This window comes from Myxine glutinosa, chromosome 4 (assembly GCF_964187855.1).
Source record: "Myxine glutinosa chromosome 4, kmMyxGlut1.1, whole genome shotgun sequence".
Classification (NCBI taxonomy): domain Eukaryota; kingdom Metazoa; phylum Chordata; class Myxini; order Myxiniformes; family Myxinidae; genus Myxine; species Myxine glutinosa.
In genome coordinates, this window is record NC_136264.1 from 814206 (window position 1) to 828475 (window position 14270).

At 43.1% G+C, this 14270-nt stretch overlaps 1 protein-coding gene across 1 annotated transcript in view; it reads right to left on the reverse strand.

Moving 5' to 3' along the window:
• LOC137424401 (uncharacterized) overlaps positions 1–14270 on the reverse strand; it is a 90614-nt gene that overhangs the window by 11215 nt on the left and 65129 nt on the right. The window contains exon 3 of the mRNA XM_068111820.2: positions 1816–1872. Within this exon, the coding sequence (XP_067967921.2) occupies positions 1816–1872 (57 nt within the window). The remainder of the gene's footprint in view (positions 1–1815; positions 1873–14270) is intronic.

The window sequence follows — 14270 nt, forward strand, 5'->3', positions numbered from 1 at the left end:
GCTTTTCATTTTTAATTATTTTGAAAACAATTCTAAATTAAAAAAAAAAAAAAATACCACTTACATTTTAATTCAGGCTGTAACAAATTGTAAAAAACGTCAAGGGGTGTGAAAAATTTCTGAAAGGCCTGTTTGTATCCTGGGAATATGAAAATATATAATTAAACTAAGGTTCGATCCCTAACTTCAGTTTTCAGTCTCTCATGTACTTTTACCAAGTACAATAAATAACGAATTCCCTTGCGGTGAACCCAACACTCCATCCCGTCCACCTCCACTCCTCTCCACCCCTTTCCACTCCACTCCACCCCTCACTCTCCACTGCACTGAACTCCACCCCTCACTCTCCACTCCACCCCACCCCTCACACTCCTCTCCACCCCACACTCTCTTCTCCACCCCACACTCTTCTCCACTCCACTCCACCCCTCACTCTCCTCTCCACCCCACACTCTCCTCTCCACTCCTCACTCTCTTCTCCACTCCACCCCTCACTCTCCTCTCCACTCCACCCCTCACTCTCTTCTCCACTCCACCCCTCACTCTCTTCTACACTCCACCCCTCACTCTCTTCTACACTCCACCCCTCACTCTCTTCTCCACTCCACACCTCACTCTCTTCTCCACTCCACCCCTCACGCTCTTCTCCACTCCACCCCTCACTCTCTTCTCCACTCCACCCCTCACTCTCTTCTCCACTCCACCCCTCACTCTCTTCTCCACTCCACCCCTCACTCTCTTCTCCACTCCACCCCTCACTCTCTTCTCCACTCCACCCCTCACTCTCTTCTCCACTCCACCCCTCACTCTCTTCTCCACTCCACCCCTCACTCTCTTCTCCACTCCACCCCTCACTCTCTTCTCCACTCCACCCCTCACTCTCCTCTCCCCGTCCCCACATCGCAGCCGACAAAATACATTCAAAACAGCTATTAGAATGCATTTTTTTAAACGGCAATATTTGTCCGATTTTCTCACCTTTTGCTGCAACCGAGTCTTAAACCATTTTAGCGACTATGAAAAATGAAATCAGATGGTGAATTAGAGTCGAGATAAAGCGGTGAGAGTCAGAAAGCGGAGCCTGAAAAAGGAGGCTTATGAAGACTTCAGAGCTTTGCGGAGCAAACAAAATGGTGGAGAGATATTTTTTAAGCCCCTCCTTGAACTGGTGAAGCCCCATCCTGAATGTATGCCAGACAGACAAAGACTGGAGGAGAGTATTATAGTGTCGATATATATAAAAGACAGGATGATGATTATAATGACGATGATGTTGGATCGGCCGGAATGTGGATTTTTGCCCTCCGCGGACGCACTCACACACGTAGCCAGAGTGTTTAACACATTCATTTTTCAGTTTAAACTCATCGCTGTCTTTGTCTATTTACAGCAGACTCAACTTCCCCACTCATGTTACGTTTAGAGGCCATGATCGACGATAATTGAAAATTCATGATAGCGAGTCGAGAGGTGCAGTGAGGTGCTTGTGGTCCGGTATATATTATCAACATCTCCCACTCCTGTCCCGGTGTTGGTGGTCGAGTGGATGGGAGGAAAAGCAGAGGTAGGGGTATGGGGGCTCGCAAACTCGCGAATACTAGAGGTGGATGTGTTGTGAATTAGGAATCGGTATACATTTACCAATTTGCAAATACGTGGAACATGCGGATATGGAGGTTTTACTGTATACGTAAATAGTGGCTGACCAAATACATCCTATGGATCCTAATATAATGGTCAGGCACGACTGATGTTGTCTGAAATCAATAGATTACAAAACCAACTGCACTTTGGTCATGAAAAATCCATGATTACCTTCATCTGGTGACACATCCCATGGTTCAGACTTCACCTGTACAAACTCCATATGGCCTGAGAAAAAAAAACAACACTATTTATAAAGCCTCTTCCTCAACACCAAAGCAACATAATAATGTTTCTTCTTAAGACAATTAATAGAAACCCGAAACTCAATATTAAAATCCTATATATAATGTCCTTGCTCGGCTCTTCTACAATGTACTGAAGTTCTTGTAATTTACCAAAATATACACAAAGAATTAGGTTAAGCACCCCCCCCGTTTTTTTACAACCTCGCACATTACAAGTTTGTTGTCGTCAAAACAGTGTAATATACCCATGATATTGCTATATTTTCTGGAGAAGTGATATTATGGTCACATAAAAACATAACAATCATGCCGTTTTCAATATTTTATTCTGAATAATTTAAGGTGAAATTTTTTGGGAATTTTAGGCATATTTTCACCTCAATTTAAGTATGGAGCTATAGGTCCATCACGGACAGTGTGGATGACGTTTATGTTTTCTAACGTACAGTCATTGTTCTGAGAAGACCTCTAGCGATCTTTGCGTCAATAACGTGTGTAGGACCCACGTGATCGGATCACTGACTCAACCAATCACTTTTTTTCACTTTGATCACTCAATTTCATCAATGGATAATTGCTAATGTCATACCAATCATTATTTGATCTCACATACCTTAGAATATATGCCAATGTATACATATACACAAAGAATATATATATTAGGGGGTGCTTACCTTAATTCGTTGTGTAGGGGTGCTTAACTTAATTTTTTGTGTATAGTTCAAGTAATACTCCACATGGCCTTGTCCTGTAGGTGATACATGCACAAGCTCTTCCATGGGCGTTAAGCTAAAACATGTAGCCATTACAGCATGTTCCGTCATGCATCTCGCCAATCTAGTGACAACAAACATGAGAACTCGACATCAAAAATCTGCTCCGAGGGACATTGGCTGACGGTGCTGGGATGGCGTTTAAGGCAAGTTGTGCCCGTTTTTACATTCCTGGATGTCGACAAGAATACGTTTCATGACTGAATGCCAGGAACGAGAGAGTTTTACACATCAGCTCCTTCAAGGTCTGCATCAGCCAGAAAGCCACAAACCTACAAAGATCACTACATTCGCATGTGGTCGACTTATCCGAGCACATGTTGCCACTGCATGATGGATGGTAGACTCTGCTTTACCCATTTAGAAGTGTCATGACCTATGCAAAAGCAACAGCAAGAGTAAGTCGCATGATTAATTCAGCCGTGCCTGCCACCCCGAGACGAAGGAAAGCCGCGTGTAAAAGACCGTGCCAAGAGCAATTGGAAACTGATGAAACATTTCCAACCAACTCCAGCACTAACACAAAGAAACAAACACCCTGGCCCTGAGTGACGAAACTGTGAAAATGGTAAAAAAAAAAAAAAAACTACTGCAAGCGTGATGATGTTGGTCATCAAGCCCCTGGAAGGAAAGATGCCATCACAGTTAGAAACAAGAAAAAGAGCAGAGATTGCAAACCCTTGCGAGGATGTATTTTCTGTGGTTTTTAAGGCTTTTGTGTTAAAACAAATATGGCGGCCGAACCACGTGACCGATGACGTCATCCTTTTTTTTTTTTTTCTAAACTCATTTATTCCTAGATTATGCTCAAGTAATTTCATCTTGATCGGATTAAGTTTTGTACTTGTCGAATTATGACGTCATAATGGAGGCACCTATGACATCATCATTAACATGTTATTCCACATGTAGAGTTCTTTACAATGAGCCATGTCTCAATTTTTTTCAATTCAGCAGTTTCGGAGATATAGAGGTGCAAAGTTTTTCGATTTTTCCAAGATAGCGGCCGAACCACGTGACCTATGACGTCATGATTATCATTTTAAAAAATCCTACAGGTGGAGTTGCACCTATGGTGAACATTTCCTGTCGATCAGACCAACGGTTGCAGAGAAAATCATATTTATTCTGTGCGGACAAACAGACAGACAAACCGACTCAAATGCAATACCCTCTCCTCTGAGGATAATGCTACTACCTTGTCAAGTGTTCTGACCAAGGACATGAAGGACACATAAACTCACAGCTCATAATAAGCCACCCAACATGACCATTGATGTCGGCCACTGCGATGTGCTTTAGTACGAAGGGGAAATGTGCAGATCCAGAATGATTTCAAGGTGTCACTGATGGAACCAGCAGTAGTGAACTGGAGGTGGCCCAGCCAAAGGGATGAAATCTTTTATCCCAGGGACAAAATGGCTGCCAAGCTGGCAATGCCGGAAACAGCAAACAATCGTGGGCATTTCAAGTTTGCAACAAATGGTAAATTTGTTGATTGCCTGGTGGGCAATTCGAGTGATTTAAAGAACTTTCTGACATTTCAGTCACAAGTGTGTGTTTCATGTTGTTTTATTAGTTCTCTTTACTGCATTCGAGCAACGCCTTGTTGAGTTCAACGCAATTGACAAATGCAACAACTTTGCAGTCACAGCACGTTCCTGGGAATTGGGGATTGAACCCCAAGTGTGACACTGATTGATCAGGATGGTCACATGTTGTATTGACCCGGAGTTATACAACAGTAGTTTGTTCAGTTAGTATTCACATGATTTGGGTTCATTAAATTTGATGATTTCGTGTTTGCATATTCTTGGATTTCACATATACAGTGCCTGGAGAAAGATTAGACTACCTTTCAAAATTGCCACCTTTTGTTGCCTTTTAGCCTGGAATCTCCTCGCTTGGCCATTCAGTTTGGAGGGACGGCCTGATCTAGGCAGGGTCTTGGTGGTACCATGCCTTCCACTTCTAAATGATTGTCTCAACTGTGCTCCAAGGGATACCAAAGGCCTTTGGAATATTTCATACCCATCCCCTGATCTGTGCTTTTCCACAACGTTATCCCAGAGGTCTTTTGAAAGCTCCTTGGTGCTCATGGTTGAGTCTTTGCTGTGAAATCGGGCTTTTTGATTGAGTGATGGGGCTAAAAACCAACATATAGTAGTATATTTCAAAAAGTTATGGACGGATTTGGATGAACCTGGTGGGCAGGTTGTGTGTGTGACAAGAATCGATTCAATGTTGGTGAAGATCTGTATCTAGATAGAAGAATTTAAGTGATTCTTCACCGTTGAGAGATAGGGCCAAAAACGATATACAGCAGGATGTCTCAAAAAGTTATGGACAAGTTCTGACATGGACGAGTTATGACAAAACTAGAGGCATAAATTTGTGACAAGAACAAGCCGATTAGATTTTGGTTCAGGTGTGGATCCAGATACGACCTATCAATGGGATACAAAACATAAACTGTTCACCTGGCGGAGGTATGCTCTCTACTGAGTGCCGTTCTAGTTTACAATTGGTATTCTAAGGGGTGTGGACACTTGTGCCAACCTGTCCACAAAGTTTCATCCAAATTCGTCCACTACATTTTCAGAAGTCTTCCTCACAGACAAACATTCAGGTCAGAAGTGAAAAAATAACCTATGCCCATCTTCGGTGGTGGACATAATTTAAGGGAGACAGAGAGAGGAAAGAGACAGATAAGTAGAAGAGAGATAATATCAGATGCTTCCAATTAGAATTACTAGGGCATGCCCGTACTATATATATATCTAAAATTATATCCCCCCCCTCTATTTACATGAAATGGTTTGGTCCATTCGCAAAGCCAAAGCGAACAGCTTGCGAGTACGGTGACAATCCCCCCCCCCCCCCCCCCTCTATTTACATGAAATGGTTTGGTCCATTCGCAAAGCCAAAGCGAACGGCTTGCGAGTACGGTGACAATCCCCCCCCTCTATTTATATGAAATGGTTTGGTCCAAAGCGAACGGCTTGCGGAGTTTGGTAAAGAAATCGCCATAGCTCGGTAACTACTTGTCCGATTAATATGAAACCTTGAAAAGGCAAATCCTCAGGTCCCCAGCAATATACCTGGCAAGTTTCAAGTATATCGGACCCGTGGTTGTCGAGAAACAGCGGTCACAGACACACAGACACACACACACACACATACACACACACATACACACACACACACATACACACAGAGATTACTGGAATTATAGATAGATGGTCTGGAAAATAATTTTCAAAGGGCACATGACCTTTGACCTATTTAATCTAAAATTGAATCAGTTCATCTTTGTATTATATTCATTCATTATTTGTACTTTGTCCATAAGTGTGTTTAGTATGGTTGAAATACCTTGAGTGGTTCATAAATTATTGCAGTAACAAAGATTTTTAATTAAAGGGCACTTGACCATCGGCCTTTAACCTTTGCCCCCAAAATCTTATCAGATCATCTTTGCATCATAGTACATACCTGTACCAGGTTTGGTAAAAACAAGACCGATAGTCTAACAACATAGCTGGGCTTGGATCTGCTGCCCCCCTGTAATGTGACCAGATCCTCAGCTCTGATTGGTGAACATTTGTGAGGGACATACCGACATACACCTGACGGACAGACAAACGCTATTCCAGATGGCATTGCCCTACGGGCTATGCCATAAAAATATGGCTGCCGAAACACATGACCGATGATGTCATCATTTGTTTTTCTCTGCCAATTTATCCCGAGATCACAATCAATAAGTTTCACACTGATCGGATCAAGCATCTACTTGTCAATGTATGACGTCTTAATGAAGGCACCTATGACATTATCATTAACATGTTTTATTCTCCATCGGAAGTACTTTACAATGAGCCACCTTTCAATTTTTTCTAGGGAGCAGTTTCGTAAAAAATTTGTATCAATTGAACCAACGGTTGCAGAGAAAACGAATTATAAAGGGAATAAACCCGCAAAATGCCGGTGGAAGGGACATACATACATACATACATACATACATACATACATACATACATACATACATACATACTGTATACATACGCTGTTCCAGACGGCATTGCCCAACGGGTTGCACCATAAAAATCCCTAAAGCAGTTCACAAGTTATTGCGGTAACAATATCATCATGCACAGAAGGACAACCCAAAAACAATGCATCCAGCTGCCACGCCTTCAGCAACAGAGGTATAAAAACACACCGCATTTCGATGCACAAGGGTACCATCTATACCCAGAGCGTGAGCGTCGTCCACTCTCATCAATTCCAGCTGGTTTTTTTTTGTTTTTGTATACAGAATCGAGGCTCGTGAAAGAGCTGACATTTATCACACAAACAAATCAAACAGACAAACAAAATATATAAAAAGAGGGAGCGGTAGACAAGATGGGGAAGGGGAAGCACACAAACACAACATTTGAGAGCAGGGACATCGGGAGATGTGTGGGAGGGAGAGGGCTTGGGGGGAGGAGGCGTGGGAAGGGGGGGTGGGAGAAGTGCAAAACACAAGGACACCAAAGGCTTCCAGGACAGAAGTTGGTATTTCAAAAAAGTGGATTTGGGGTGAAATTAGCAGGGGTAGAAAAGATCAAGGTTTTGGATGGGGGAACATAAGAGATGGTGGTGAACAGCTGTTTTAAAGACCTGGAGGGAGGGGTGGGATTGAAGAGAGTGAGGGAGTTTGTTCCAGAGGCTGGAGAAAAGAGGAATGAAGGTGAGCAGAGAGTCTTGATTTTGGCAGTTTAACCATAAGAGGGTTGCAGGCAGATCTTGTGCGACCTGTAGGAACATTTGGGGGACAGAGCCCAGAGAGAGCTGGGGGGGGGGGGGGGAAGCAAGGCCAGAGAGGAGTCGGTAGAAGACGGAAAGACCACCAACCTGCCTGCGGTGAGTGAGTGAAAGGCCCTCGGAGTTAACTTCATCGCGGGAGATTCCAATGATTCTGAACGCTTTGGTTTCAACAGCTTGAAGACGAGCTAGGTGTGAGGCAGGAGCACCAGCCTCGAGGAGAGAGCAGTATTCCATTGAGCTGCAGATGAAAGCCTTGTAAGTGGTGAGGAGCTCAGGTGTACCAAGGAAGGACTTCGCACGACGGAGGATGCCCAGTCGGCGACTGGCTTTGGAGGCCAGATTTGAAATGTGGTTTTCCCAGGAAAGATCATGGCAGATAGTGAGACCCAAAAGCTTGAGTGACAGAACTTATTTGAGGCTTCTGCACTTCTTGGTAAGAGGAAACATTTCATTCCCCCTTGTACATCATAAAATATAAAATGGATGAAATCAACATGATGTTGTTAACTGCCATGGGAAGCGGGAAGCGGGAAGCTGAAGTTTCGGCGCTGCTCACCCTTCATTAGAGCGAAAAACAAAACACAAAGGGGTAAAATCCTCTTTTACTATGACAAAGTGTTAATGCAGGTGAAGCGTCAAGTTCCTCTTCTCATGGCGGTTAGCACACCTCGATGAACATCCTGTTGATTTCATCCCTTGATGTACACTTCCTGTCCACCATTGCAGATTTCACCGCCATTCACGAGTAAGACTAGTTCTTCATTGTACATAAAAATTTTAAGGTTTGTGTTTTGGGGGGGAGGGGGGGGGGCAAGGCTGTTTCTGACAAACATCGCTCTTTCGGTCACAATCTCTGGAGAGCCCAGGGTGAAATTATATTTGAATGACATCACACTTTATTGAAAATTTGGCGAAAAAGGCAAAAACAAAATATCAAAATATCGCGCAACAAAATATATGCGCGAAGTCCCTGGTGTTGGGCTAGCGGCTAGGGTGCCGGCTTAGGATCCTAGGATCCTGGGTTCGAATCCCGGTCAATCGCTGAATTAACGCCAGGGGGGTTGACTCAGCCTGTCATCCTTCCGAGGTCGGCAAATTGAGTACCAGTTCACTGGTAATTCCCTGCTTGTCGTTAAAGGCGGCAAAAAAGGTTGGCGTCAGGAAGGGCATCCGGCCGTAAAACATTGCTTCAAAAAGGGGACCGAAAAACAACAACAACCACAGTTCCCGAAAAAGGCCAACCCCCGCTTGCGGGGAAAAATGGCCTCTAAAGGTGGTTTTTTTTTGTTTTTTTTATATGCGCATGCGTGCAACTTTGAAGGAACTCTTTATTTATTTATTTATTTAACAGCAAAAAATCGAAATACAGATGAGATTACCAAAAAATAATTATGAAAAACATTTTTTGACCCCAGTATATTTATGCCAATGTGCATACTGCTTCCTTAATAGGTGAGCACACATGAACATCATAATCAAGATCAACTTAAAGTGCCGCGTCCCAATCAGCCGGTTTCCACATTTTTTTCACCTGCCGTTATCATTTATTTTTCATTTTATTATTACCCATGTTTGTGTCAACCTGACGGCAAAATACACTGCTCAGAGGTGCCATGGAAAATTTTCGGTTCGGATAATTGAGGCGAATTCTATTTTCTCAAACTTCAAATCAAATTTCCCTTTGATTGGGCTCTCCAGAGATTGTTACATGGAATTGTATTCAGTATTACCAGCAATCGAGATCAAGATTCACAGCGCCACTCGTCTGAAGTGAGTAAAGGAAGCATTCATTGGCTGTGCTCACGCTCTGGGTATAGACAGTATTCCTTGTGCAAGAAATTGTGGTGTATTAAAAAAACCCCCCCCAAAAAAAACTTCATAATTACATTGTGGAAATCAAGTCCATGGAGAAATGCACAGGAAATTTTTTTTCCAATGCAAGTGCACAAATAAATGCTTATTTTTTCCATTGGGAACACAAAACGGAATTTATTTTTGGAAATTGAATTTAAGGGGTTTTTTTTGGAAACCAAAAAGGTACTTTTTGAAATGGAATACCACTGCCTCCATACAAGACAATTTCTCGTTTCCTTTCAGTAGTCAGGCATGTATTATGTGCTGGGTAGATTGTAGAATTTGGCAAGTCGTTATCCTGATGAAGACACCACCAAGGTCTCAAGAGTAAAAGGAAACTATATGGACTGATTCTGCTAATACAAAACAAAAAAGATCGTTTGGATCTGATTGTAATCAAAACCATATAGATGTTAATTGCCAATTTTCTTACTCATTATGCAATCATGTTAGTTTGGAGCTTCATTGAGAGCAGAAAGACTTGGGTTGATGCTGTAATAGTGAGAGTTCGTCTTGAAGAAAAGAGGCTGAAACGTGACCAGTGTTGGATCGGCTTAAAAACAGTTACGTGACCAAGAGAAAAGGAGCTAAAGCAGGGAAGGAGAGCAGAAGGATCAGATTTGGCATAAACAAAGTATGAGTGGTATACTGCAGATTGAAGCGAAGGAAGGATTGCCATGACAAAATGGAGGTGGGGGATCAGATTTTGACAGAACAAGATGATTTTCCAGACAGAAGATGCATAACATAAGGTATGTCAGCAGAAGGGTTAGACTTGGATTGATTAGGAGTAGGTTGATGGACAAATATATGTGATAACTTGAGCAGGGGAAGGAAAGATGAATGCTGAAAAGGGTACTGATGCGGGACCAGATAATATTTTACAGAAAGGCGGACCTGTCTGCAGTGTGCAAGCTTTAGAACTGCTACTGTGGTTCATAATTGGCCTCCAATCTTTAGCGATTTAGACTCAAAAGCATCAAAAAGCAGTGTGAAGGGCTTTGGAGGCGTTTGGAGGGACAGGAGACACAACCCACAATATAGACATATTAGTAAAAATTAAAAAAAACCCGTCAAAATGATGGGTTGGACTCGTCGATTCGATGGTGCAGCCTCATGAGCCTGGCAAAATTTTAAGCCTCGGCCTAGTGTCTGATGTGCTTATATCTTCTATATTTATGAGACATCCTATGGACGTAAATTAACACTCATTTTACTTTGTGTGCATTGCACATCATGTGCAGCAAATTCCACCTCCCTGCGCCTTGTATTTATTGTTATTTAAAAAAGAACGTTTCTGTACACCGCCCTCGAGTCTCGGTTTGCAAGCCTACTACTACAACCTACAAGGTTCTGCAATTCCAAAAGAAGACATAATTACTGTTTTATGGAAAATGTTTTTTGAGTTTGTTTTATCCTAAAAAAATAGACCGTAGTGAACACACACTCGTGTTGAGAGATTGCCCTTTAATAGCTACCCTTATGAAAGGGAACAGACATCTGTACAAACACACAAACTGCCATTGTGTTTTATGTCGTAGATTGCATAATAATGCAGATGAGTCTTACGCAGTGGGAAGTTAAGCAGTACTGAATTGGAAATCAAACATGGTAAAGAATTTTGGTGATGTCCTAAAGGTCAATATCACCTTTTTATTGGCCGACAAGAAGTTGTCAGTTGTGTTACTTGCTCCTCCCCAAAACCACGGTCACGGTGTACCTCCGAGCCCCGAGAGGAGTCACGGCAGAAAGATGTGTTATTCTGTATGTCAAAGATCAATAGTGAAACCACACCAATTGTTACCAACAAACAAGTATTGTATTAAGGTCACACAAGAATAACAGTACAATAACAATATTAATCAATTGTACAACCAATATATCATTCCTATGATGGTACAATCAGTTTCGTACAATATAGCTCACTGTGCTCCAAGTGAGCGAAAATAACATTCCCAATGTCTCTGTCCCGGCTTCAAACCAAAGTCGATCCACGCTCCAGTGATCGTCAGAACGATGTTGTATCGAGACCAGAATCCCGCTCGGTTGACAGTCACACTGCCAAAGATGGGCAAAAGTGTCCTCAAGAGGCAGCTGGGAAATCACACCTTCGGGTATGGACGTTCAACGGCTCCCAATCGGCGAACCGCAAATTCACACTCAAAATCCACGTTACACACACACACCAGGTTAACGTCTGGATAACGTCAACCTCTGATTTTTATTTTTCATTTTTTGAATGAAGGTTAAGGGGTTGTGATCAGTGAAGACTTTTATAGGAAAGGTAGTAGTTCCTAGATACACCTCATAATGCTGAAGCACTAGCAGGAGAGCAAGGGTCTCTTTTTCCACAGTGGCATAATTTGCCTGGTGTTTGTTAAACTTTTTGGAATAGTAGCACACCGGGTGATCCACTCCATCCTCATCTTCCTGAAATAGAACTGCCCCAGCCACCACATCACCTGCATCAATGGCCAACTTGAATGGTTCTTGAAAATCCGGGGCTGCTAGGACAGGAGAGCTCATTAATATCGCTTTGACGTGGGCAAAGGCAGCCTGACATTTGTCATCCCAAACAAACTTGGTCTCTTTCCTCAGCAAATTCGTTAAAGGGGCTACCACATCAGAAAAATTCCTGCAGAACCGCCGGTACCAACCAGCCATACCCAAGAATCTCATAAGCTCCTTCTTCCCTTTTGGAACTTGGAAGCGATCAATGGCTTCTATCTTGGCTGTCACCGGTTGCACCTGACCCTGACCTACTACATGGCCTAGGAACACCACCTGTGCCTTTACAAACTCACTCTTAGATAAGTTGATGGTCAACCCTGCCTCGGTCAGTTTCTTGAAAAATGCATGAATTTGTTTAATATGATCTTCCATGGTCATGGTGTGGATGATGACATCATCCAGATAAGCCTCCACCCCCTCAAGGTCTGCAATGAGCTTATTAATCAGCCGTTGAAATGTAGCAGGCCCATTTTTCAATCCAAAGGGAAGAACCTTGTACTGATACAACCCATTTGGTGTGACTAAAGCCGAGATTTCCTTGGCTCTATCAGTAAGAGGAATCTGCCAATACCTTTTCAGCAAGTCAAACTTAGTTACAAATTTAGCTGGGCCTATTCTATCAATACAGTCATCAATCCTCGGGAGGGGATATGAGTCGGTCTTGGTCACTGCGTTAACCCGTTTTAAATCCGTACAACAACGAAAACTGCCATCGGGTTTTGGAACCAACACACATGGTGAGCTCCATTCACTGCTGCTTGGTTCGATGATGTCATTCTCCAACATATACTGAACCTCCTTCCGAAGATACTCCATCTTCACAGGGTTCATCCGATAGGGGTGTTGCTTCACAGGAGTGGCTTCTACCACCTCAATATCATGATATACGAAGTCAGTACGACCAGGTACATCTGTGAACAAATGTGCAAAATCAAAAATTAGGCTGGACAGTTGTCCTTGTTGTTCCCTCATCAAATGACCTAATTTCTCATCTAAATGACAACACTTCCGTGTTCGTCAATCTGGGACAAGCCTGGTCATCAAAGTTATCAAACTTCACACTGGCCTCAACCTCTGGATTCTCTTGCACCCTGACTGCAGGTGAGAGGTGAGACAGGAACCATTTTCTCCACAGGCTTCCTCTCATAATATTTCTTCAGTCGGTTGACATGACACAGCTGCCGCTTTTTCCGTCCGTCGGGAGTTGTCACCATGTAATCTGTTTCATTAACCCTCCTTTCGATTGCATAGGGACCAAAATACCTAGCCTGTAGTGGCTGACCTGGAACAGGAAGCAACACTAACACTCGGTCCTCAGGACTGAAATTTCTTATCTGAGATTTCTTGTCATGTCTCACTTTCATTTTATCCTGTGTCACTTTCAAGTTGCTTCTCGCAACTTCACAAGCCTTTGCCAATCTGTGCCTAACCGTTGACACATACTCCACCACTGTTGACTGTGACTCCTCCTGTAGCCACTGTTCTTTCACCAATTTCAACGGTCCTCGAACTGCGTGTCCAAACACAAGTTCAAAAGGACTGAATCCCAATGACTCCTGAACAGATTCCCTCGTAGCAAACAACAATAAGGGTATTCCCTCATCCCAATCCTTGTCACATTCAAAACAATACGTTCTGATCATATTATTCAATGTCTGGTGAAACCTTTCCAAGGCCCCTTGGCTCTCGGGATGGTAAGTACTTGATCTTACTTGCTCCACTCCCAACAGGTGTACCACTTGCTGAAAAAGCGTTGACATGAAATTGGAACCCTGATCAGACTGGATGACCTTAGGTAGGCCAACCAAAGTGAAAAATTTAATCAAGGCCTTCGCAATAACTGCTGCAGTAATTTTTCTAAGAGGCACTGCCTCTGGGAACCTTGTGGAAGCGCACATGATGGTCAGCAAATACTGATGTCCAGGCTTAGTTTTAGGTAAAGGGCCTACACAGTGAATAATGACTCGGCTGAATGGCTCTGCAAAAGCTGGAATTGGTTTTAAAGGTGCGGATGGGACTTTCTGATTAGGTTTTCCCACCAGCTGGCAAGAGTGGCAAGATTTACAGAACTCCGCCACATCACGTCGCAATCCTGGCCAGAAAAAATGTACCAATATTCTGTCACAGGTCTTGTTCACTCCAAGGTGTCCGGCCAAAGGTGTCTCATGCACCAAACTCAATATCTCCTTCCGGTACGGTGGTGGCACCACAATTTGGTAATGAACTTTCCACTCATCGTTTGCTGGCACCTCTGGTGGTCTCCATTTTCTCATGAGTATTTCCCCTTTCATGAAGTAACCAACAGGTATCTTCATAGCCTCTTCCACTGTAACGGCTTTATCAATCAAACTCCGGATCTCCGAATCTCCGTGTTGTTCTTCAACAAGTCCCTTTCGGACCAGCACCGTTTGTTCAACCTCGTTCC